The sequence below is a fragment of the Triplophysa dalaica genome, chromosome 1 (assembly GCF_015846415.1).
Source record: "Triplophysa dalaica isolate WHDGS20190420 chromosome 1, ASM1584641v1, whole genome shotgun sequence".
NCBI classification, from domain to species: Eukaryota; Metazoa; Chordata; class Actinopteri; order Cypriniformes; family Nemacheilidae; genus Triplophysa; species Triplophysa dalaica.
In genome coordinates, this window is record NC_079542.1 from 29,623,206 (window position 1) to 29,650,826 (window position 27,621).

The 27,621-nt window shown below is 42.2% G+C and overlaps 1 protein-coding gene across 1 annotated transcript; it reads left to right on the top strand.

The window, feature by feature from the left end:
* The first annotated feature begins 1,147 nt into the window (after nucleotides 1-1,147).
* On the top strand, nucleotides 1,148-27,621 carry ltb4r (leukotriene B4 receptor). Its single transcript, XM_056756877.1, has 4 exons — nucleotides 1,148-1,284; nucleotides 20,969-21,531; nucleotides 24,712-24,985; nucleotides 26,800-27,621. The coding sequence occupies exons 2-4, from the start codon at nucleotides 21,014-21,016 to the stop codon at nucleotides 27,151-27,153; spliced, it is 1,146 nt and encodes a 381-aa protein (XP_056612855.1). The 5' UTR covers nucleotides 1,148-1,284; nucleotides 20,969-21,013; the 3' UTR covers nucleotides 27,154-27,621.

Here is a 27,621-nt window from a genome sequence, read left to right on the forward strand (position 1 = left end):
TTGTTTAATGTTTTCCTTATTGTAGATTTGTCAACAAAAATGTTAGCATGTGCCAGAGATTTCTGTAAGGGTTTAGCTGACACTCTAGGATTCTTCTTCACCTCATTTAGCATTCTGCGCTGTGCTCTTGCAGTCATCTTTACAGGACGACCACACCGAGGGAGTGTAGCAACAGTGCTGAACTTTCTCCATTTGTAGACAATCTGTCTTACCGTGGACACAGGGACATCAAGGCTTTTAGATATACTTTTGTAGCCCTTTCCAGCTTTATGTAAGTCAACAATTCTTGATTGTAGGTCTTCTGAGACCTCTTTTGTGCGAGGCATGGTTCACATCAGACAACGCTTCTTCAGAACAGTAAACTCAAAACTGGTGTGTGTTTTTTATTGGACAGGCCAGCTTTAATCAACACATCCAATCTCATCACATTGATTGGACCCCAGGTTGGCTGACTCCTGGCTCCAATTAGCTCTTGGAGAAGTCATTAGCCTAGGGTTTCACATACTTATCCACCCTGCACTATGAATGTTTACATGTTGTGTTCAATAAAAACATGAAAACGTATAATGTGTGTGCGGTATTAGTTTAAGCAGACTGTGTTTCTCTATTGTTGTGACTTAGATGAAGATCACAACACATTTTATGACCAATTTATGAAGAAATCCAAGTAAGCCCAAAGCGTTCACATACTTTTTCTTTCAACTGTATATAACTTTATATAACTTATAAAACAGTAGCAGATTCTACAATTAAAACAGTCTCCATTCATATCAGCAACTGCTTAATATAAGGCTGATACTTTGCAAAGTCTGTTTTCACAAAACTAATACAAATAGTAAAGTAATGACTCCTGATTGTGTGTACAATGTGTGCAGTTTGGAGGAAATAGTAGTCCACAGTTGAAAACATTACTACAATCAACTTCCCCCCTTAACTAAAAAATAAAGATAAAAATAAAAATAAATACAAAAACAATTCAAAGAAACAATAAAGAACAAAAAGTTGTTGACAAAATGCAACAATGCAAAAAAAAACTGGATAACAAAATATTAAGGTAACCAAAGTGTCCAGCATTGATTTTTCATCAGTACATATAATGTCATACTATTCAGTGTGCTGTTCATTGCTCTTTCCTGTTTTAGGCAACTGGCTGTTTATCAAGCGTTATCAAAAAGAGGAAGCGATTGCATCACAAAAAAGAATGGTTAAGAGACTCCAGGAAAACTCATTTACTTGCCTTCCATCAAGCCAGTGTAATATTCCTGCCGAATCTTTCTTATTAAGGTATGGCAATTTATTGTGCATCCATGTTCAGTGCAGTTTGCTTTTTGGTGGACTAAACATTAATATGATTTATGTTACGTTATATTATTTTGTTATGTTATTTTACGTTATTTTATGTTACATTATATGACATCTATTAACAGAAATATACATGTGTTAATGTACATAAATATATGTAATTTATTTGAAATAGTGCTAAAATGTCAAAAGTAGTGTACAGCCTACTTTGAGACTCATCATAAATCAGACTAGAAAATTAAGTGAAACCTTAAATTTGCCAGTATTGACCACCAAGAACTTTCTTAGGTCTACCACGGTTTGTTTTTGGTTCTTACTAAGCTTCCGAGCAAGTTTCTTAGCATCTATTTGGTTATTTTTCTTGGTCTCCCAATTCTAGGTTAGGGTCCTCATAGTTTGTGCTGGTGCCCCTAAACCTAAAAATATTACACTCTTCAACTCTAATATGTGTGAGTGAGTGTGTGTTTGTGTGTGTGTGTGTGTGTGTGTGTGTGTGCGCGTGTGTGCGCGTGTGCGTGCATGTGTGTTTATATGACACTGCTATAAAATTTCCTCCGCTATTTGGATAAAAGCATCTGCTAAATGACTAAATGTTAATGTATTACAATAAATGAGATAACCTGAATATGCCAATATGGTGTCTTTGACTGGAGAGCAGTCAAAAAAACAAGCACCACACAGTATCAATAAAAGCACATTCATTTTGCTAAAAGTTTGGAATGCAAGAAAGTCATTTTCTTTATTACTGCTGTAGAACGAAGCTTCCTCCCCACAACTGTTTGTCACTAAATCCATCTTAAATTGTGGAAAAAAAATGTGGAAGAACAATATAAAGAGTGGTTAGAGTGGTGGTAATTTCAAATAAGTTTTGTTGTAGTTCTATAAGTAGTATTGTGCTGACAGATGTAAATATTGAGTTGCTGTAAGAAGCAGTTAGTTGAGGGGCTTGGAGATCAGTGCTTGGGAAAATGAACATTAACTGAAGTATTTGTAGTCTGATCGGTTTAAGCACTCTGCAGTGTGTGATTCTTTCTCAAGATAACATTGCCACATAAAACATCCTGTACTCAATGTGCTAAAAGTGTGGTTAACACATTCATTAAGCAGGAAATAATAGAAGTGTCGGAAACACCAAGTTATACCAGCCACTATCTATACCACTAATTAACCAAGAAAAATCTCGACTGTTACACCAATGCTACAGAGTAAGACTAATAGACATGAAAGTAATGTTCCACTGCAGTACACTGGAGCACTAAAACCCATGTACAGTGTTTCACAACACAGAAGGCCGTAATCTTGGTTGCACCATTTAGTTATTTACACAGTAAAATGTCTACGGTTGCTGTCGTAAGGGAAAGGAGGGAACGATACATTGCGTGAAATGCATTGGGGACTCCCCTTCTCTAAACCTTACAGAAACCTTAAAGGAGAGGTTTTCGAATGGTTTCACTAGATGTTAAATAAGTCTCTGGTGTCTCCAGAGTGTGTTTGTTAAGTTTTAGCTAAAAAAACACCACAGATCTTTTAATATACCATGCGCTACATGCCCACTTTTGCATGTGAGGAGAAACGCGCTGTTTTGGTGTATTTGTCTCTTTAAATGCAAGAGAGCTGCTAGTCTCTGCCCCCTTTTCAGCAGAAAACGTGCTGTGTGAGCCTGTGCTTCCAGCGACAAAACAATATACTATGGTCACATAAAGCGAACGAGAAACAAGTTCTCGTCTTTGAACACCAAACACATTGTTTTCGATAAGCACGCCTGTTTCCCCCAGTGCCATTCTCGAAGCCCCTCCGGTCCCTGTTGGGAGAGAGAACCGCGTCGCGTGTTTACAAACCAATCACACAGTTTTCTGAAGTGAATATACTCAAGACAAACGCATCGCTAATTCTCTAAATCAAATTAACGTAACACAGAACAATCCTGTCGCATGTTTACAAGCCACACACATTGCTTTCTATTAGTGAACGGACAAACGTGTCACAGTGACATTTTATCTACTTTTAAGTAACTGGAGGTCCCTGGGGTTTTACTTAAAAAATACCTGTACTTACAATGTCTTTATTTGCAGCTTTGCCTCGTTCAGTGTGGATGATTTCCATTAAAAACTAAATAAATCCATCGCTCTCTTGTCTCCCGTAAGGCTGGGAACATTGTTCTGTGCAGCCAATACAACAACAGTTTGTAAGCTTTGCTACTTTTGCCATGGTGTTCGAACTTCACACATGTGAAAAAAACAATGGCTATGGCGCAATGGGTGAACACATTCAGAACAAGGGGCGGAAATAGTATAATAAAAACCGCTACTTACGTCAGTAAGAGCACAATTACTGAAGCGCTCGTTTTCTCAAAGGCTTGCAGAGATAGGCTCACATACATTTTGTGTACACTCACCTAAAGGATTATTAGGAACACCATACTAATACTGTGTAATACTAATACTTTCGCCTTCAGAACTGCCTTAATTCTACGTGGCATTGATTCAACAAGGTGCTGAAAGCATTCTTTAGAAATGTTGTCCCATATTGAAATGATAGCATCTTGCAGTTGATGAAGATTTGTGGGATGCACGAAGCTCCCGTTCCAGCACATCCCAAAGATGCTCTATTGGGTTGAGATCTGGTGACTGTGGGGGCCATTTTGGTACAGTAAACTTATGTCATGTTCAAGAATCCAATTTGAAATGATTCGAGCTTTGTGACATGGTGCATTATCCTGCTGGAAGCAGCCATCAGAGGATGGGTACATGGTGGTCATAAAGGGATGGACATGATCGGAAACAATGCTCAGGTAGGCCGTGGCATTTAAACGATGCCCAATTGGCACTAAGGGGTCCAAAGTGTGCCAAGAAAACATCCCCCACACCATCACACCACCACCATAATTGAATTAATGAGAAATTGCAAAAGGTAGTAACTCTTTTAATAATTTAGTTGGAATGGGGTCTATTAAGCATGTAGTAGATTTGGATTTTGAAATAAGTTTAATTAAATCTTCCTGTTTTATAGGTGAAAAACACTGTAGCTTTTCTTTTGGGGCAGTGGTTGATACTAATTCATCGAACACACTCGGAGGTTGGGTCTTAACTATGTTGTCACGTATGTTTCTATTTTCTCTGTAAAAAAATTCATGAATTCATTGCTACCAAGGTGCAGCGGGATAGCCAGGTCAGGTGAAGTCTGTTTGTTTGATAGTTTAGCAACTGTACTAAATAAAACCTTGGATTTGTTTTTGTTTGTTTCTATGAGGTTTCGGAGGTGCTCAGGTTTTGCTGCTTTTAGTGCCTTTTTATAGCAGTTTGAACTTCTTTCCATGCAATTTTACAGACCTCTAATTGGGTTTGTTTCAATTTGCACTCCAGTTTACTCGTTTCTCTTTTTAGGGTGCGTATGGTGCTATTGTACCATGGTGCTATGATTTTCTCAGTAATCTTTTTTGACTTCATAGGTGCCACCGCTTCTAATGTATTAGAGATAATAGTGCCCATGTTGGTGGTCATGTCATCGAGCGATTCTGTATTTATTGGTAAGGTTATTAGAGGAGTCAGATCTGGCAAGTTCTTTACAAACAATCTTTAGTAGTTGAGGTGATTGTTCTAACCTGTCGATAACGAGTTACATGACTGATTTCTACAGTGGAAGAGCGTGTTACATGTTATAAGATGGTGATTGGTGACATTGTCGCTTTGAGGTATAATATCAGATCAGTTCCGTGAGATATAGTCAAGTCTTGTGTGACAATAAGTTGACGACTGGGTCTATTGATGTTTTGTGTTACTCCAAAAGAGTTTAGTAGCTCTTTTAACGCCACTGCTAATTATCTAAGTGGATATTAAAATATCCCACAATCAGTACTTTATCAATATTGCGGCGTATTTTACACAAAACTAAACCAAACGCCGCAGCAGGCTGAAACATGAGAATTTACGATTGAAGACGCGTCACGCTGAACCATTGCACATGATGGTATGATGTCTTTATTTCTCTCCTTCACAAGCTTTAGAAAACATAGGTACTTACGGTCATTGATGTACTCATAAAAACCGTGCAAAGATACTTCATATAATGCATGTGATGGTGATGATGGTGACGATGGTGACGGTCAATAAAAAGTTTCTTCCCATGCTCACCCTGCAGCCATGCTCCATAACCTCCCAGGTGAACGCACTAATGTAGGCACCACACCCCGGTGCCACCCACAGTAATGACGTCACAATGCGTGTGCACATACACAGCAGTACAAGAAGAAATGAAGTCAAACCCAATGTGTGGCTCCTACATTCCGGCCCCAAATTATTTCAAAGTAATAATTGATCACCATTACCTTGTGGGAGACAGACCGCAGTCAAAAAATGCAAAGCGAACTGTTAGTCCTTTAAAGTACAATAATGTCAAAGTTCAGGTATATTATATCTGAAGATCTTCACTGCCCCTCTACTTCCTGCAGAAGGCAGACTTTGGTTATTGGCCTATTCGTACACTTCGCACCAGTCCATTTTTGTCCGGCACAGTATCCACAATTCTTCCTATAATCCAAGTATTGCGAGGTGCCATATCATCCACCAGCACCACGAGATCTCCTGGAACAAAGTTTCTTTTGACAGTATTCCACTTCTGGCGCTCCTGAAGTCCAGGAAGGTACTCCTTGACCCAGCGCTTCCAGAACAAGTCCGACATATACTGTACTTGTTTCCAGCGACGACGAGCATAAACGTCCTCCTTCTCGAACAACCCTGGAGGCAACAACGGCTGCGATTTAAGCAGAAGAAGATGGTTAGGGGTCAATGCCTCCAAATCTTGAGGATCTGTCGACGCTTTCGTTAATGGACGGCCATTGACAATCGCTTCAGCTTCACAAAACACTGTCACCAAACTTTCTTCGTCCAAGGTATGAGTCTTCAAAATGGAGTTTAGCACTTTACGGACTGACCTTATCAGCCTTTCCCAAGCACCTCCATGGTGTGATGCTGCTGGAGGATTAAAAACCCATTTCACACTCTTTTGTAGCAATACGTCATTTATGAGGTTGTGATTCAAATTCTCAATGGCCTTCCTCAATTCACGTTCAGCGCCCACAAAGTTAGTACCATTATCCGAACGGATTTCCAGGACTTGACCACGTCTCGCCACAAATCTTCTGAAACCATTGATGAAGGAGTCTGTGTCTAAAGATGAAAGAACTTCGAGGTGTATAGCTCTCATCGGCAAGCATGTAAAAATTAACCCATACCTCTTGACCACAGCCCTTCCACGTTTAACCTCAAACGGTCCAAAGCAGTCCAAACCAACTCGACTGAAAGGCGGTTCATCAGGAGTTATTCTGTTCTGAGGAAGGTCGGCCATTTTCTGATGTCCAGGTGAAGCAGACAATCTACGACAGATGACGCACTTAGTCAAAACTTTTCTGATGGCAGCACAAGCACCAGGAACCCAATACTTCTGACGCAAATGAGAAAGCATGTGCTTACGCCCACCATGACCTGTTTCCTGGTGTACATGACGGAGAATGAGAGTGGAGACATGTTGATCTTTAGCCAGGATAACGGGATGTTTTGCTTCAACCGGCATAGCTGCTCTACTAAGCCTTCCTCCAATTCTAATGAGATCACCATCCAGGATCGGGTTAAGCTTGTAGAGGTGACTTGTCTTTCTTACACACTCTCCTTTCTTCAAGTTGGCCAACTCTTCTGAAAACCTTATTTTCTGACAAATAAGGATAATATCTGACTCAGCTACAACCATATCCTCCACGGACAGGACACCCATTGGCACTTGAGCCCTGACTTCCTCCATTCGGACCTGTAGCTCTCTTTCCAACTGTTCAGCACTTTGGTCCAATTCTGACAGGGTTTTTCTCAGCAGCTTTCGATGTCGCACCAGAGACAAAAGCAAGGTCTTAAACTTGAGAAACCAACCGACAGCTCTTTTTAGACGGTGCCAGGAGGAAAAGTAATCAATGAGCTTCTCCAATGGACTGTCCTGCTCAACCTGAGCAGCGTTCACCATCACAACCTTGACCTCTGGGTCGTCAACAAGAGAGTTTTCCATGGTCTCAGGGTTGTCAGGCCACCTGCTCTCGTGCTCGTGAAGAAAATCAGGTCCACAGAGCCATGCACCAGTCTTTAACAATAACTGAACTTTAACACCTCTGGAGGCTAGATCCGCAGGGTTGGTTAATGTGTTCACGTTCCTCCATTGGGATACGTTAGACATTTTCAATATTTCAGACACTCTGTTTGCTATGAAGATTTTAAATCTGGACTTCTCGTTCTTTATATATTTCAAAACAGAAGTGCTGTCCGTCCAAAAGACAGACTCTTGAAGGTCCATTTGAAGCTCCTTCCTCCACAATTTGTCCATTCTGCTAGCCACCACTGCAGCAGTCAGCTCCATGCGGGGAATAGTGACAAGTTTTAGAGAAGCTACTCGTGCCTTTCCCATTACAAATGCACTGTGAGTACACCCGCTATCATCATGGACTAAAAGGTAAGTCACAGTCCCAAACCCTTCTTCACTTGCATCTGCAAAGTGGTGGAGCTGAGCAGAGACAAGACGACCACAGTCCACAGGTTTTAAACACCTACTGACCTCCCAATTTTCAAGACCATGAAGGTCTTCCAGCCAAGCCATCCATTCCCCAGCAACAGAAGAGGGCAAAGGATCATCCCATCCCAGACGTCTCCTGCAAAGATCTTGGAGGATTTTCTTGGCGGATAAAACAACAGGCGCCAAGAAACCAAGAGGGTCGTAAATTGAACTAGTCACAGACAAGATTCCTCTCCTTGTGAGTGGGTGGGTTTTAAGTATGATTTTAAATTTGAATGAGTCAGATTGGACACACCACTGTACACCCAAGGCATGCTCCACAGGCAAAGCATCGGCATTCAAATTCAGATCTTTCACCTCTTTGGCGCGCTCCTCCTGAGGAATAGTAGCGAGAACAGTGCGTCGGTTACTAGTCCATTTTGTAAGCTTAAAACCGCCTTCAGCACACAAGACACTAAGCTCTCGACATAAAGATATTGCTTCCTCCTCAGAGCCGACAGACACCAAACAATCATCAACGTAGAAATGGTGCAGAACAGTGTTAACTGCCATGGGACTGAAGCACTTTTGATTGTCTTCAGCACACTTCCTCAGGGCGAAACAGGCACAACTAGGAGAGGAAGTAGCGCCGAACAGATGTGCCACCATTCTGTACTCCATTAGCTCTCGACTGCAATCTCCATCAGGCCACCATAGAAATCTCAACAAATCAGTATCTTCAGCCGGCACCCTGACCTGATGATACATGGCCTCAATATCTGCCATGAGCACCACGGGCTCCTTGCGGAATCTTGTGAGGACTCCCTCTAACAGATTTGTGAGATCTGGTCCTTGAAGAAGCTGTGAGTTCAAAGACGTCCCCTGCAACGAGGCCCCCCAATTAAAAAACTTCCCGCAGTTTTTTCTTTTTATGATGATACACTCCATGATGGGGTATATACCACACCCTTCCATCACACCGGGCCAGCTGCTCCGATGGAATTCTTTCTGCATAGCCATTAGACAGCATCCTGGACATAAATGTGATGTAATCGGAACGAAAAGATGGATCTTTATTCAAACGTCTTTTAAGACTCAATGCACGCTGTTCTACAGCGGTCTTATTATTTGGCATTTTGAGGTATCTTTGTCTTACCGGCAAACCAATACTGTAATGACCATCAATGAGCTTGGCTGATTCGGAGACTAACTCAATGAAGCGTTCATCCTCCCTTGACAGCCCAGGTTGTTCATCCTGCAGAGTTTCAGGGAAGTCCACCTTCAGCTGCTTCTCCCAAAGCTCATCAAGCCTCGCCACCGAGATCCGATTGACTGTGATGTCTGGCTGCACAAACTTTTGATCGCTAATCTGGCAATCTCCACGGAGCGGGCCATTCACCGTCCAACCTAGGATGGTCTTAATTGCATAAGGGCCCCCATTCACTGCACGAACCACCTGCCATGCTTCCAGAGCTCGAGGGACGTTAGTGCCGATCAAAAGGTCAACATCAGCATCAATCTCTGGTATTTCTATGTGTCTCAGGTGCGGCCATCTTTGGAGGTCCTTTGATCGTGGAATGTTACCTCGATGAACAGGCATGCTCCGTTGAGTAAAAATCTCTGGCAAGCCACAAAAGTTATTCGAATCCAGCCCAGCGACTTCCAAGTCTGACAACTTGTAACAGTCCACCACTTTCTCTTGTCCCATAGTTCTAAGGAGGATTCCCAGCTTCTTCCCTTTTAGATTGAGACGGGTCATGAGTCGCTCTGTACAAAACGAGGCAGTACTCCCAGGATCCAAAAACGCATACGTGACCAGGGTCTCTTGTCCCCTTTTTGATTTCACCTGAACAGGCAGAATAGAGAGCGTACAGTCCTGCTTACCGGCCCCAGTCAAGCCACTGGACTGAACAGACACCACAGCATCTTCTCTGGCCATTTCCCAACCACCATTATTAGCCTGAGTCAAACTATTCTGTTTTGCTTTGGGGTGGATATGCAACAACGTGGGGTGTCTACAATTGCACACGCTACATATCAGACATTTTCTGCAATCTTTACCCATGTGCCCAATGCACAGACATCCAAAGCACATACGATTTTCCTTCAAAAAAGACATTTTTTCAGCTTGTGTCCTTTTATGCAGAAGGCGGCAGACATCTAACGAATGCCCAGCCCCACAAAACAAACAAACTTTCTCCAGTGAGTCTTTCACCCGTTTGTTTCCAGACTCCACTTTCTTCTCAGCAGGTGCAACAGTAGTGGTAAAACTACTGCCTCTAGCCTTTGAATTAGTTTGAGACTTGACCATGTTTAGTTCTTTTCTTCCTGTCGCAGCTGTATCTTATATACTTTCCAAAAAGAGGGTCACTTGCTATCTTAACTTGCCTCTCAACAAATTCCACAATGTCCGAAAATGTAGCTCTACGACCGAACTTCTCCAATGATCCCGCAGCTTATAAGGCAGTTTTTTCACAATAATTTGCATATTTGTAGGCACGTTCAGGTCAGTTATGGCAACTCCCATAGAGTTGCAACATTCCTGTAATAGTAAACTGTAGGCCCGTAAGGCCTTGTAATCTTCAGATTTAACCATCGGCCATAAAAGCACCTTATCCATGTAGGCAGAGGCTACTTTGAATGGATCACCAAAATGCTCCTGAAGCAGTGACCTTGCCTTAGTGTATCCATGAGATGGTGGCAGATGTTGACAGCTTCGGATCAAATCCCTGGGCTGACCTCTCGTATACTGCTCGAGGTAATACAAACAATCCTTCTGACTTGATGTTCTCCCTTCAATGTCGTGTTCAAATCCTCTTATGAAGGTTTGATATTGCAGTGGATCGCCGTCTTGTAGGTCTCGCTTAGGTAAGAGAAAAAGTGACTGTTGTTCAACCAATAAAGAAGTAATTTGATTTTGCCTTTCCAAAACTGTGAGAAAACGGTAGGTGAGAAACATCTTCTGGCAAAGTGGACGGACCGGCCCTGGTCCCAGCAGCAGGCAGCTCAAGTTTGTTGTATGTCTTGGGCCTCACAGCAGCATGACCTGAGAGTAAAGCTTCCTCTACAGCCTTAGCAGCCGTGACTTGAGTGTTAAGCTCAGGCACGAATGTTGCAGCATCATGTTTTAGCTGTGTTCTTTTCCCTCTTTCCAAATAGGAGTTCATCCCATCTGATTTCACAGAAACATGAGACACACGAGATCCTTCAGAAGCCTTAAACACATTCACTTTAGCCATCGACGCTGCCAGCTCCATGTCCATATCCAGCTCCTCCTTCCTTCTCCTCAACAGTTCTTGCTGTTCCTCCAGAATATGCTTCTGACCCATCAGCCTTTGACGAGCCATAAGAGCAGCTGTCTCAGCCTCAGCCCTTATTCTGGCTGATGATGTAGTGGACATAGATTTACTCACTACTGTACTGCATCTTTTCGACCTCACTGACACATTAGAGGCACTATCATTTGGCCGAATGTCATCGTATACTGCATTTTCCATATTTTCAAATATACATGCCTCATTTTCATTAGAAACAGTAGATCCTAGACATGGGGCAACAACACCGTCTGCTGGTGCATCTAGCGTCTCCAGCAGCCATTTATTTGTCTCCTCCACAAAGGCAATTTCATGTTTTTCAACATTATCAAACCAAGCATTTTGTTTTTCTTGTTCTTCAGGTGGAATCAAAGGCACCACAACACCATGAAGATGACTTGCTTCTTTAAACAAGCTGGCTATAATTTCAAGACACGACCGTATTTTTTCAGCATTACCAGCACTTCGCATTAGGTCTTTAACTTCTTTTATTACACCTTTAATTCTTTTTACTTTTGCTTGACGTTCTTCTTGAAGCCGCTCCAATTTATACTCAAAAGCCTTGGGTGTAAGTGTTGTTCGTCTTTTCTCATCTGATCTGGTACCATTCAATTCCATTTTCATTTACAAAATAATCACAAAAATATCTGCTAATGACACTAAACACAGCTCCCCTTATGACTTATGTTTCCACATGAACAAAATACAATGCACTGTCTTTGATTCCCTCTAACTTATCCACCAATCATAAGCTAAACTCAACCCTAGTCTTCTGTGCATACTAGCGGTGGGTATTTATGTACCTCCATACCGATAGTCTCGAACCAGACAAACCGCCAGAAAAAAGGACTACGGCGGTACTCCCAAGCGCAATGCTTCACCCGCTTGATACACAAACCAAAACACTACTAAAGTCCCAAAACAAACAAAACAGTACAATCACCTTATGTGAAAGTACCGCTGAGCCTAGCAGGGAACACAATTCTTTCATTGACAAGCGATCAACAATGTTCATGGGGATAGCATAACTTTCAAAGGAAGCAACTGTGATGACTGAATAAGCATCATAACAGACAATTTATGAATGATTATACTTTACGTGAGTCAAATGCGCGTCCGCGTCTATCGCTTACACAACGATGAGAGCAATCTCAAACATCTAGTGTAGTCCCGACAATACATTGAAATCCGCGTAACGACAGAAAACTTTTTATTGACATAATATTGCGGCGTATTTTACACAAAACTAAACCAAACGCTGCAAAAGGGTGAAACACGAGAATTTACGATTGAAGACGCGTCACGCTGAACCATTGCACATGATGGTATGATGTCTTTATTTCTCTCCTTCACAAGCTTTAGAAAACATAGGTACCTACGGTCATTGATGTACTCATAAAAACCGTGCAAAGATACTTCATATAATGCATGTGATGGTGATGATGGTGACGATGGTGACGATGGTGACGGTCAATAAAAAGTTTCTTCCCATGCTCACCCTGCAGCCATGCTCCATAACCTCCCAGGTGAACGCACTAATGTAGGCACCACACCCCCGGTGCCACCCACAGTAATGACGTCACAATGCGTGTGCACATACACAGCAGTACAAGAAGAAATGAAGTCAAACCCAATGTGTGGCTCCTACAATCAACGTTAACCAATTAGGTCCGATAAAAAGTACGCAAACTCTTTCAGAAAATTAGTGTAGGGCCCAGGGCGTTTATACACACTAGCCAATGTAAGAAACAGCAATTGTGGCAAGGGGGGCGTGGTGTCGCACGGTCTGCGCGGAGAGGGCGTGTCGGGAGAATGACGGTGAGTAAGCAGTTCAACGCTATAGTGAAAACACCTGCTTCTCGTTCTAGTAATTAGCGAGGAGACGCTTTTAAGGCACGAAGGAGGAAGCAGGTGTTTTCACTATAGCGTTGATCTGCTTACTCACCGTCATTCTCCCAACACGCCATCTCCTTGCAGACCGTGCTACACCACGCCCCCCTTGCCACATACCCCGACTCAGGCCGATGCTCCATCCGGCCTGCAGCCTCCTCCCCCCCACCGGGGCCTGTGGATCACCTGAAACTTGAATGGTTGTAAAGCGGGGTACCAATGAGTGATCCGCGCGTTGGTATCCTTCATATGGAGCCATTGGAGGGGCGCGTGGTCCGAACAGAGCGTGAACTCCCGTCCCATGAGATAATAACGGAGGGTGAGGACCGCCCACCGGATCGCCAAACACTCCTTCTCGATGGTGCAGAACCTCATTTTAGTCCGTAAAAGCTTGCGACTGATGTACAGCACCGGACGATCCTCCCACTCTATCTCCTGGGACAGGACCGCGCCCACGCCCCTGTCCGACGCATCAGTCTGCAACAGAAAGGGGAGTGAAAAATCGGGAGTGTGCAATAACGGCCCGCCACATAGAGCAGCCTTCACCTGGGTAAACCCCTGCTGACACTGCTCCGTCTATTGGACGATATCTGGTGCCCCCTTTTTAGTAAGGTCAGTCAGCAGGCTGGTGAGGTCTGAATAATTGGGTACAAACCGTCTATAATATCCCGCCAGCCCCAAGAACTGCCACCCTCCTTTTTGGTCTTGGGTCTCGGGGAGGTTGCAATCGCTGCAGTCTTATCAATTTGGGGACGCACCTCTCTGTGACCCAAGTGGAAGCCCAGATACCTTACCTCTACTCGCCCAACCGCACACTTCTTCGGGTTAGCCGTCAGCCTCGCACTCCTCAGCGAACTCAGAACCGCTCTCAAGTGGTGGAAATGCCGCTGCCAGTCATTACTGTATATAATGATATCATCGAGATAGGCTGCGGCATATGTCGCATGAGGTCGGAGTATACGGTCCATGAGACGCTGAAAAGTAGCAGGGGCTCCGAATAAGCCGAACGGAAGCGTGACGAATTGGTGTAACCCGAACGGCGTAGTAAAGGCTGTTTTCTCCTTGGATAAGGGAGATAGAGGGATCTGGCAATATCCTTTCGTCAGATCCGATGTCAAATAGGGACGAGCCCTAGTCCCTAGTCGGTCAAGTAATTCGTCAATTCGAGGCATTGGATATACATCGAACTTCGACACAGCATTCACCTTGCGATAGTACACACAGAACCGGACCGAGCTGTCGGTCTTCGGCATTAAAACTATCGGGCTCGCCCAGTCACTATTGGACTCTTCTATTACCCCCATATCCAGCATAGCTTCTAATTCCTTCTGAACCACAATTTTTTTGTGTTCAGGTAACCTATATGGACGACTGCGCACTACCGCACCCGGTTTTGTCTCAGTGTGGTGCTCTATGAGATTCGTGCGGCCCGACAGGGGCGAGAAAACATCTGCAAATTCTGCCTGCAACTTCGCAACATCCATGAGCTGGGAGGACGAGAGATGATCTCCCCCTGGAGCCAGAGCGAGTGATTGCACTTTGGTGTTCGCTTCCGGTCCGAGATCATCTATTCTACTCACTGTCGTCGCCAGCATCAAGGTGTTCGCTCCACTTTTTGAGGAGATTGAGGTGATAAATCTGATGTGCCCCGCTCCTGTCAGATTGTACTACTTCATAATTGAGATCTCCTATTCATCGCTTGGCGAGTAGTTTAGAACTGGACGTTGGGAGTAATACAAGCACTTTCTCTCCCGGTGAAAATTTATGTAGCTTGGCGCCCCTGTTATAATGTCGGCTCTGTCTGTCCTGTGCCTGTAGCAAATTCTCCATAGAGAGCCGCCCCAGTGTATGGAGTTTTGTGCGCAGGTCCAGGACATACTGAATTTGTTTTTTGCTCGCGGAAGGCCCGTCCTCCCAAGCTTCTGTTAAGACGTCTAAAACCCCGGGAGGCTGGCGACCATAGAGACGCTCGAGGGGGGAAAACCCCGTGGAGGCTTGGGGGACCTCGCAGACAGCAAATAACAGGGGTTCCAACCACTTATCTCAATTTTTGGCGTCTTCGTGTACGAATTTCCGGATCATGGTCTTTAAAATACGATTAAAACGTTCGACCAGCCCGTCTGTTTGTGGGTGATAGACGCTGGTCCGAATCGTCTTAATCCCCAATAATCCGTACAGTTCGCGGAGTGTTCATGTCATAAACGCCGTGCCTTGGTCTATGAGAATCTCCATAGGGATTCCCACACGGGAGATTAATGGAAACAGAGCGACCGCAACACTGGTTGCTGAGATATTGCGCAACACCACTGCCTCAGGATATCGGGTTGCATAATCCACAATGACCAATGCAAATCGATGTCCTCGTGCAGATTGCTCTAACGGCCCGATCAGGTCCATACCAATTCGCTCGAAAGGGACCTGAATAAGGGGAAGCGGGCACAATGGTGCCCTTGGGGTAGCCGGTGGGCTTACCAGCTGGCATTCAAGACAAGACACGCACCACCTACACGTTCTCGTGAATGCCTGGTCAAAAAAACAGGTCCGGTAGGCAATTTACAGTTGCGGTTTGTCCCAGGTGTCCTGCCATTGGATTATAATGAGCCGCCTGGAAGAGTAAAATCATCGCCCTGGGAGAGATTTCTTCTCTCCACAGCGCTCCGTTCCTCTGGGGCCGTCGTCAGAGGTCCCGGCTCCACTTCTCCCATCTGCGCGACCGCCCCTCCCCATCGCACTTGGTTTCGCCCAGAAACATCAGCACATTAGTGGCCCAATAATGTCGGAAATAATGGCCAATTTGTTCCCAAAATTAGCAGATGCCAGAGGAGCTCGTTAACAGCCACCTCTACACTATGTTTTTGTCCCCTGAATTGTATGGTCAAGGGCACCAAAGGATAGTTCACCATGTCCCCGTGTACACACCTTAACCCCGCAGCTCCTATCCATTGCCCCAAATTGAATCAGGCTTTGGTGAATTGAGGTTTGGTTACACCCAGAATCCACCAACGCCTGATATATACCCCCCCTAATACCCACAGGTATTTGGTATAGCCTGTCCTGACAGAGGGCGGCCTGAGGGTCGTCGGGAACCCGGATCATCATACCGATCTCCATCATAGGACATCGGTTGATAAAATGTCCGGGGTCCCAACAACGCCAACAGGCTGGCCCAGGAGCCCCCGCGGCAGGAAGCAGACCCCCGAATTGGCGAGGAGAGGCTGAAGAAGGGGGAGAGGCATGTGAAGCATTCCTCGTCCGGTTGGGGTTTCCCTCCGGGGACCTTATAGTTCCGTATGGCCCCGCCTCTGGTGGGAACCGGGTTCGCGGCGCCGGACGCGGGTAGAAGTTCCCCCGAGACCTAGGAAAGGGCACAGGTTTGAGAGAGGGAGAGGAGACAATAGGGGGAGAGAGAGAAAGAGATGATGGGGTCGTGCCGACCCCGGGGCACGCCACCAACTGGTCCTCCGCCAGCTGGATGGCCTGGACCAATGTCGTCGGGCGGTGACACTGGACCCATTGGGCGGTTTTCTTGGGCAACCGCTGCCATCCGGATAGTTCCGCGGACCTCTCGAATAAATCCAAGAAGGCTTCTGGCTCGTCCTGGGCTCCCATTTTATGCAGCGGTACCGTCGGGGATGCATCCGATGGGGAGGAGCCTCTCCCCTGGCTCAACCAGCTCCGGAATGACTCGCGGTCCTCCTGTTGAGTCTGGATGAGAGCCTGGAAAGTCTCTCCTGATCTTCCCGCAGATTCAACAGGGCCTGATGATGTTCATGGTGGGACCAGCAAGTGAGGAGATAACCTCCGCAAACGGCGATCCTGGCGGGGACTGCATGGTGGCGGCTCCTTCCTTTCTTCCTGGGTTTTGGCAACAGTGTGTAGCAAAGTTCGTAAGGAAGAAAGAAAGGAGACGGGGTCGGCTTGGCTGGGAAAAACGTAAGACTTTATTTAAATAATACTTCCGGGTTTCAAATACCCGCTCTCTCAGTCCGTTTTACAACTCTCTGGTTGTCGAATCTTTCTCCTTTGGGATTTCCTGGACGCACCGTCTCTGTGGCTCCCGTACAGCTTGTTTTCCCAGCCGGTTTCTCTCTCGTCTCGCTTCCTCCTTCGTGCCTTAAAAGCGTCTCCTCGCCAATTACTAGAACGAGAAGCAGGCAAAATAATCTCCTGCAGCTAGTTTTAAATCAATAACGAACTGAAAGTTGAACAATCGACACAAAATGGATGTAATAGGAAACAGAACAGATTTAATCATACCTGGATGGATTAAAGAGAGTACAGTATTAATAGATGTTTCGTCTGTGACTTTTCACCTAAACAGATTAAGAGCATTTATTTTATCTGTTAGTCACAACATTCTGTTGACGCACACACTAGTGATGCACGGATGACGGTTAAATTCGCGGGCGCTGCGGATGATCCACGGGTCAGGTGGGTCGGGTAATTAAAAAATACAATCAGATTAATTGCGGGTGGGTCGAGGGTGGATGATATCATACACAATATTAACAACATTTCTCTAAAAATATGAATGTGTTTTAAATGCATTTTTCATCAGGCGCTAATTTGCTGTAATTTTAAAGAAATCCGCGAGTGGCGTTGGTGGAGGACGGTCTATTTCTGCAGCCCAATCGCACCCAATTGCGTATAAATAACACGCGCTCTGCATTACCGTATAATACGGACACCAAATTGCCATTTTGCATGCATAAATACGCCTTTTTTTGCGTGCATATGATACGCCAATTAGCGTGTTTGCATATTAAACAGCAATTTGTCTCATTACCCTGTCCCCAAACCCTAAACCTAATGTTAGCGTCTGTGCATATTATAACCTCTACCCTAACCCAAACCCTAAACCTAACCTTATTATTTTAATTATTTCAGTGTTTCCTCTTCATGTACGTTTTAAAATGGCTGCTCTCCACCCAGGTACAAGCAAACATTGGCGTATCATATGCACGCAAAATCGCAATTTGGCATACGTATTAGACAATAATGCAACAGCGTGTTATTTATATGCAATTGGGTGCGATCAGGTTGATTTCTTAAAGCAGAGAAATGTAAAAAGGGAAAAAAAGGTAGAAAAGAAAAAAAAACGTGAGGCACTGTATGTATATGAAAGCCATCTAATATGGTACATCATGTGTGTGCTAAATCAAAATATTAGATTTAAGTATTTATATAAGACAGTGCTAGAAAATTTACTGAGTAATTTAAATGACGATTGAGTCCGGGTCGGGTGCGGATATCTATATCAGAGAAAATAATACGTGCGGGCGGGTGGATAATTTATTGACAATTTAGCTTATCCCCGCATCTCTAGCACACACACATACTCAAACCGCTGTACTCGGTAATAAAACCTTTAATACAATCCATCCATTCACAAAACACTTTCTAATACATCCATAACACTGTGAACAACAATATTACTACATGCCGTTTGCTCAATCAAACTTTTATAAACTTTTACAGATATGTGATGAGAAAGCACCGCTAATTGCTTACCTCTCCTCAGCACGCTGAAAGCGATCTGAGGACGCAGCGAGAGTTTACCCGAAATGACGTCATCAAGGAATGCAGATACAAAACTCTTCCCCAAAACAAGAAAAAAAATAAAAAACAAAACTAAATTACAATGTTTTTTTGTGGACAAATTATTACAAAGTAAAAGAGTAAAAATTGAAAAGAAGGATTATTAGTGAAATACATTAATATAAGTATATACAAGTATATACTCATTAACATCCATCACAATAGCTTATTGACTGTAAATAAAAATGCACAGGAAATTACAAAATTCCACTCAGGTCCATTTGATCTCCAGTACATCCCTATGAATTATGCAGCCTCTTCACATAAAGGATCCTCTTTAAAAGCACACATGACATACATGTAAGTCACTGATATGGTCTCTATGTGATCAAAAAGAGTGCATTGAATAACTGTTAATGAATGAATGAATGAATGAGAAACACCACTTGCACTTTAAAAGGGGAAGGAGATCGAAAGAAACTCTGGGTTTACAAAAGAAATCTTGCTCCCGACCAGGTTAGGTTCACAGAGTAAGTTACTATGGTTACTGACTCTGAGGATAAGTAACTGTTAATCTTCAGGTTCCTTTCGAACACTAAGTTTCTTTCTGTGTTTTGGATAACCCTTAATATCAAATCAGAGGCATCCATCTTTTTAACTCATTTATTTCAGGTTAGACACATCCTTATAAAGTGCACAATAAGACACCTGTTATACCAAATAAGGTTTAGAAAACAGAGCATGTCAGACAAAGAATGTTTAGCTGGAATAAATCCTCTTCCTTCACATTTAGGAAGCTGTTCACTCAGCGACCAGCTTTCCACTCTGTGAGCAGTAAAACCACACATAGGCTACACTTATTCATTAATTTATGTGGGTTTATTAATCTATGGGGAAAATAATATCTAACAGTAACCTCTCTTTTAGAAATGGGCTTGAGTTAGACCGCTTTCTCAGGTTTGACATACCTTGCATTATGAAATAGAAAACCCAGAGTTTACCTCATTTCAGGGTTAATATACCTTTCTGAAACGGGCCCCAGAACTCACTTAGCAATACCAAAGGCAAGCTACAGACGAGACAAGACTTTAACATCAGGAGACATCAGAACAAACAAGCACAGGACAGCAAACACAAGGGCAATAAATACGGGAACAAACGAGGGGTGGTACCAATGGGCAGGTGTGGGGAATGAAACACTAACGGAAAGACAGACCGGGAAACGAAGAGGCGGGGCTAAGACTCACGGCAGGACAGCACATGGCACAAGGCAAACAAAACAAAGTCTGTGCTTCCACAAATAACACAATAAGCACAAAGACAAACTACTGTCATGACCCTGTCTAGAAAAACAGCCGTCAGTTAACTTACTAGACAATATGTAAAAATATAAACTATTAGTATATGTATTGTCTTATATATTGTCTTTTATTATTGTGTAAGTGCTGCATGACATTAGAAATCTTGCCCCTTGAGGTAGCAATAATGTTAGAATACACAATACCTGACACAGTATTATCCACACAAAACAGCCAAAATAGTCCCACACAACTGACATGCTGTTTCCACTGTGTCACGTACTGCCGAGCCTGAGGCCATTGTTCAAAAGGTCAATTTACAAATTCATTATTTAAATGTAGACACATGCTGCATGTGGTTCAACGAGCTCTTCAGAGTTATGATGACAGAATGCTCATGTGAAACAGTTCAGAGAAATCAACATACATATTTTACAGATGCAAATATGTTAGAAACGATGCATCGCGATGCAAATGGCAGCTTGTATCCGATGCACAACTTTTTAAATCGATGCATCGCAACATTTTATGCCGATGCACGGATGAAAATCAGTGAGTCTTCCTCTCCCTATTACATTCATGAGGCACATCTAAAACAATGCCACTGATTACTCCTGGGTGTCATGACTCATGCTAGTTTCACGGTCTGCAAGTTATATTCCAGACATGACCTACAGTAGGTCCTCATTGTTACATGTCCCAAAACATTTTTTTGTCTTTTGCAAACATTGGCAGGCATTCTGTCCATTGTGGCCGTAAAAATGATATGTACATTTATCAAGTTACCACCTAACTTGACTAAACACTTAGATAAGTACTCTGATTACATTTTGCAAAATACTTTTAACAGTGTTAACAGTTTGTTCTCCGTAATTCTAAAGGTTTTACCAAAAACATTAAATTGTAAAAACAGTGGTGTCATGTGCATGCATATTGCCAGTCTAGTTGTGAGTAGTTATCCATCAAAACGCAATGGTGGACTACAGGACTTTGTTTGTTCTGCTCATTATACTTATTGCATCTATCTTGTTTGTTATTTATTTTTAGGGAAAATCTTATGTTCTTGAGATTCTTCTTAAAAAAATCACTTTATTTCCACAGAAAATACAAGAAGCGACACCAACTTGCTAAACTTCCATCGATAACATGGCCACTCTTGTTACCATGAAGACCACAGTCTCATCCACACCGCCCCCTAATTCCACTGTGCTGACACCTGTTTCCACACAGCCCTTGTCCCTGTCCCATCAGATCGGGATTGCTATCCTGGTTCTCGCCTTTGTCTTTGGTTTTCCTGGCAACCTGTTTGTAGTGTGGTCCATTTTGTGCAAAGTAAAGCACCGTTCTGTCACCTGTTTGTTGATTTTCAATCTGGCGGTGGCTGATGCTTTAGTACTCTTGAGCGCTCCACTGTTTCTCAGGTACCTGGCTGGAGGGAGGGGATGGGAGTTTGGATCTGCCCTGTGCAAGACTGTCCATTATCTGTGCTGTGTCAACATGTATGCATCTATTTACCTCATATCTCTGATGAGCCTGGACCGCTGGCTGGCTGTCAACAAGCCGTTTCTGTCTCAGAGGATGAGGACCAAGAACAGACTCTTGCTGATCATGTTGGGCATCTGGGTGATGGCTTTTCTAATGGCTTTGCCCATGCCATTCTATCGGTGCGTATTATCCTTTTTTACAATCCATGCAAATACACAAATCACACTTTAAATTGAGCAATTTAGCAAATTGGGTATAAAACGTGTCTAAATGAGAACAATAGAGTAATTTCCCTACGCTGCCATGTTGAAATCTAAAACGAGGCAGAGGTGGGAAGAAAACCTGAAGGAAATATAGACTAAAATGGTTTGGACTACCATTGGGTGTCTGTGACATTAATAAATAAATGATGCGTTTAAAAACAATGTTAAATGTTGCGCGTTTGAAACCCATTAATGGCTGTTTAAACATTCATATGTGATGGTATGGCTTAAGTGGTCGAGAAAAACAGCTAGTGTGAAATACATCCTATGCTTATATTGTGACATTTAAGATTATAAATCGTTTTTTTTTCTTTTGTGATTCATTTTTATTAGACATATTATATGTTATACGTGTATGTAAAACAGTTTACAACAAGCCCAAGATCCGCCCATAAATGTAAGATTAACAGACAAACATGGAAAGATAATGAGAAAGTCTGTGTAATTAGACTTTTTAGAAAATTGAAAGACAGATAGGTATATAAGTAAACCAACCTAGAGTATCTGGTCCATCTTGGTGTCAGCATGTCCGTCAGAGTTTTAGTGAGGTCAATCCAAGATTGTATTGTCTTTCTTATAGCAGTTTTTTTTTCCATTGCTGCACTCCAGCAGAGCAATGTCCAGTGGATAAGATGTCCATGTACACATCACTGGGATAGATAGCTCCAGCCATAATTTCAGAATAACCTATTTAGCCGCATTGAGAGCCGCGGACAGAATCCTGTTTTGATTGACAGATAATGACATTGAAAAATCATCCAGCAAGAGAAATATAGCACTGGGTCCTTTTGAATCTCATTTTTTAGCAAGTCAGACAATACTTTCTGTACCTAAGACCAAAACATCTCAATCTGAGGACAATACCAGAACATATGCATGTACTGTATGTACCTTGGGTAGAACTATTACATAAGTGGCTCTTGTTTTCTTTTCATTTCGTAGAGTAGACAGGGAGTAGCATATGCCTTGTAAAGTAGCTTATAATGAATAATTTGATGAGTCAGGTTTTTAAAGGAAGTAAAACAATTCTCCCAAACAGTGTCCTAATCGATCACCTTATCAAGTTCTATTCCAAGAAGCCCTCAATCGGAATATTAGAGTACTGTCGTTCCATTAGTGACTCACAAATATACTCACAATTTCCCTAGAAGCCATACTAGAGTCTATCCATTTTACCTTAGGATGAGGAGACAGTTCAATCGACCAAAGTACTCCATAGGGTTTCAATGAAGATCTTAATCTTAAGGACAGGAAAAAAGAAACACACCGCAAGAGAGAACTCATCTTTTTAGGATCTGAAAGGACTTAATCCTATAATCGTTGTACATATCCTTTAAGGCGAAATGCTACATTAAGCCTACAACGAGTAGATTCTGATTTTGCGGCTGAACAAAGGGGCATCATATAGATTTTCCCCAAATTACTTTTATAACCGGATAATTTGCCGAATGTATTGAATTTTTAGGCATTCATTAACCGAATCTTTAATATTTTACACATACAGTTAGATATCCTCGGCATAAACTGAACTGAAATTTGACATAGGACATTGTCTATTAACTTGGGCCAAAGGCTCTAATGATAAGTTAAAGAGCAAGGGTGAGAAGGGGCAATCTTGCCGCGTACTCTTACCAAGATGAAAAGAACCCAGTAAGTACTCTGCCTGAACAATCGTAATAGATGGTTTTAACAGCTTGTTGGAAAAACAGGCCAAACTTGAAATGCTCCATAACGGACCATAAAAAATCCACTCAAATTTCCCTCAAAAAGCCTATCCTGTCTTAGGGCTAGAACTTTCGCCATCAGTTTTGAGTCCGTGGTCAGGAGGCTGATTGGTCTATAACTAGAAGCCAAAAGTCAAAGTTCGCTATATGTTGTCTATTCTACCCATTTACATACCTATAGAGAATTGAAATTTCGCTACTCTCAGATCCATGGTGCATACAAATAACACTAAACTGAAAAAAAAATACAGATAACTACAGAACATACATATATGTCAAATACAACAACAAGCAGGGATATTAAAATAAAATAAAAAAGATAGGTAATGCCAGAGTGCAAACCATAAAAAATACAACAGTACAGATGTGAGGTAAGAACATTCCAAAGGATCCTTCTTCAGCAGTGCTATCAAGGTCGTAGCTTGGTCCCTGTGTAAAGCTCCTTTGTCTAAATCAAAGTTCAGGGAAAAAACGCAGACAAATATGGAGAGTTCTAATGAGAAATAGTTAAATTACGGAAGTCGAGTAAGGGAGCGGGGGGGCACGGTGGCTTAGTGGTTAGCACGTTCGCCTCACACCTCCAGGGTTGGGGGTTCGATTCCCGCTTCCGACTTGTGTGTGTGGAGTTTGCATGTTCTCCCCGTGCCTCGGGGGTTTCCTCCGGGTACTCCGGTTTCCTCCCCTGGTCCAAAGACATGCATGGTAGGTTGATTGGCATCTCTGGAAAAATTGTCCGTAGGGTGTGAGTGCGTGAGTGAATGAGTGAGTGTGTGTGCCCTGCGATGGGTTGGCACTCCATCCAGGGTGTATCCTGCCTTGATGCCCGATGACTCCTGAGATAGGCGCAGGCTCCCCGTGACCCGAGGTAGTTCGGATAAGCGTTAGAAAATGGATGGATGGATGGAGTCAGGGAACAAAAGAACTACACCGCCATTATCATCAGCGGGTCACGGGACCTCAGATCATAAATAGTTTTAATAACTCCAGGTTGGTTGTTCAACCATTGCATCTGTCCTTGCGGCATTCTTCCCACCTCGGCCTCGCCGCTTTCGATTTCAACATGGCGGCGGTGTGAAATCAATCTATATAATTACCTTCAAAAGTATTAAATGTTGTGCGCCAAATAAAATGGCGTGAACCAACACATATGAATGCTGATTAAATGTAAAACTGGAGTGGTTTCGTATTTTTTTCCAGGGCTGTATGACAATGCCATTTCCCAAACAAAATTTGCTCTTAAATATTTGATAAAAATCTGTTACTCTACGTATTTTAGTGTGGCTCCAGAAGTGTAGCAATTGATTTTGATATTATTTATGATACATCATATTTCTCTGTTCTCATGTGCCTTTTTCTCTTTCATCACCACCAGTTCCCTCATACAAATTCGTCCCAGTGTGCCAATATATGTATGTGTGCCATTCCACTGGAAAAGTGTGGGGCATGAAATCTTTCAGTACTTGTCTGAGACTCTGTTAGGTTTCCTTCTACCCTTCACATTCATCCTGACCTGCTATATATCAGTGATATGTAGGCTACGTAGTGCCATGTTCCAGCGTAAAGGAAGAGGAAGCATCTTGATCTTGCTTATCATTGGTGCTTTTACCGTATTCTGGCTGCCATATCACCTCGTCAATATCCTACAGGTGTGCATACATTTTTTTTCCATATATCCATAGGCCCAAACTGTAGCTCATGGTGCTGGAAAGATATAATTTTAAGGGAATACATTAAAGGTTTACCTTGAATGCAATGCATGTTGCTCTGGATGAAAGTGTATGTTAGTTGCATAGATATAAATTCATGTTATATTGAACATTTTCTGATGTCTTACCTAATTGCATATCACATGACTTAAAACCTAACACTTTCTGGTTTACATTGTTCATATTGCCCGATCTTAGTGGTGCAATAGATCACAAAACTCACAGTTTGGATCATATTATGGATGATTTTGTGTCACGGATTGGATCCTTTTTCGGATCAGCTAATGTAAATGCTCATCATAGTTTTATTAATATAATGTTAGCATTAAAGAAAATGAAGTAGTGAAAATGCCCTGAAGATATCAACAGATTTACCAGGGAATCTTGTTTCTAAACAATTTATCTTCTAGGCCATGTCATAGAGCAGTGGTTCCCAAAAGGGGTATGCGTATCCCCAGGGGTACTGTAGGGGTACGTGAGAGAAACTGAAATTTAGGAATAAATAATGAAAATCAATAAGTCAATAAATTATGATAATAGTATTGTTATATGTATATTAGTTATTTTTTGAGACCAGGACCCGGAATGAGGAGCAGTGTCTGGGTGAGAAATAATGCAAGTTAGGAGAGGTTGCGGTTAAATGTTAAAAAAATGTTTCCTGAACTGAAAAACTGATTTACCTTTATCTGTTATGCATAGTACTTAAGAGATTTAAATAGTTGCGTAAAGCTACATACAGAAATGTTCATAAGAAAAAATCATAAAAAGGGGTACTTAAGCAAAAAAGTTTGAGAACCACTGTCATAGAGTATGCATGCTTTATTGTAAAATTACATTATGTACAACAAATAAAGTCAGAGTAAACAGTTGACAAATGGATATCTAGAGACCCAGATAGCAAACTTTTGCGGCCCAAATCTGGCCCACACCTTACTCCCCATACTTTACTCATCTGGCCCACATACGGCGTGGAATGATGGCACTTGTGCGGTCCGCTCCGGTTTGCCAGATTTGGGCCACAGGCATGCCAAAGCTATGCCACATGTCAAACATCAAAACAAATAAAGCAGAGCTGAACCAGATTTATCCCAAAACCAACACCTTTTGGTGCTACAGTTTGACAGAATTTGTATTGAGTTTCATTATTTTTATAGTGATGATTGAGACATTAGTGATGAATATTTCATCATAGTTTAAGCTAATGGATTACATCAGTGGCCTGATGTTTAAATGCTGCGTACACATAAAATGGGCATAGAAATATCCATGCACTATTTTTCAGCCACATATAAGGATTAATAAAAAAAATGATTTTATATAGTATATAAGTGTGCATCGTACGGATGCTTAAGACCATGCGTATGCATTCTTTTAGAGGTATGAAGTAATAAATTAAACCGAGTTCTGTTTTTGCTTTTATGCACATTTGATCTAATATTCCACTATATAAAAATATTTAAAAATAAGGGGAAATGTGCACAGGATCTGGGGTATTCTTCCTTTGGTGCGTATGTACACTTAACAGATGAAATCTACAGAGAGTTTTATAAATGAGGCCCCAGGTCTTCTCTGGGTTTGTTCAACCCATTTCATGCAAAAGTATTCTTAAAATTAACTCATTATCAGGTTTTTCTCAAAAAACATCCATTTATTTTTGCATATAGACAATTTTGTAAAATTCTTTTGTATAAAGAATTGTCTTCTTTAAATCATCTCTTACTGCTTTTTTTCCATCGTTTGTATGTTTCTTATAGGTGATTGGTATGACCCAGGGCTCCTCTTCTCTTGTAAATGCTGCAAAATTCGCCCGTCCAAACGTGACCGCGTTTGCATTTCTCAGCAGCAGCATCAATCCCGTTCTTTATGTTTTTGCTGGCAGTTCTCACATCCGTCAGGCTGGTCTTGGCTTTATGGCTAAACTGTTCGAGGCCACCAACTCTGAGTCCACCCGCAGCACAAGATCTAGTCGTGGCTCTAATGCAGAGAGTTTAGTTTTCAACAAGTTGTCCGTTAAATTTAGTCGTAAAGGGGATGATGCAAGAGCTGAAACCCCTGGTAAAGAAGTGCATAGCGTTGATGAAATTAAAACTCTGACCCCAATGCCATAAAAGTTTTTTTTTTTTTTTTTTTTTACTCTGAGATTCACTTAAATTTCATGTATGCTAATGAAAAGTTGACCATTGCATAAAAAGTAAATCCATTTCATTTTTGCAGAAATATTGAAGAAATAGCTTGAACGACTGTTAAAAATAAATATTAAATACCCTGTTAATTTTGTTTCACCCCTTTTGCAAAGTTTGTTGTTTAGAAGTGTTTATAATCTTAAAAACTATACAATGTTTTTTCTAAAAGGCTATTTCTATTTAATTATAACGGATAAAAGAGAGTTTCTTATGCACTGTGACTTTATTTCATTCAGTATACTGTATCTTGCCGTTCTTTCTTTCTTTTTTTATCTTTTTCTTTTTTTACAATTTATTATGATGTGTTAAAGCAGCCTTGTTTGTGTATGATCTATGTAATCAGTGTTAAAGTATACTAATTAAAGAGCCAGTAACTTGGATTTCCTAAAATTA

Coding starts and splice junctions, on each gene's coding strand:
- ltb4r (XM_056756877.1), top strand. CDS start 21,014: ATGGCCACTCTTGTTACCATGAAGACCACAGTCTCATCCACACCGCCC. Junction 21,532..24,711: donor TTGCCCATGCCATTCTATCG/GTGCGTATTATC, acceptor CATCACCACCAG/TTCCCTCATACAAATTCGTC. Junction 24,986..26,799: donor ACCTCGTCAATATCCTACAG/GTGTGCATACAT, acceptor TGTTTCTTATAG/GTGATTGGTATGACCCAGGG.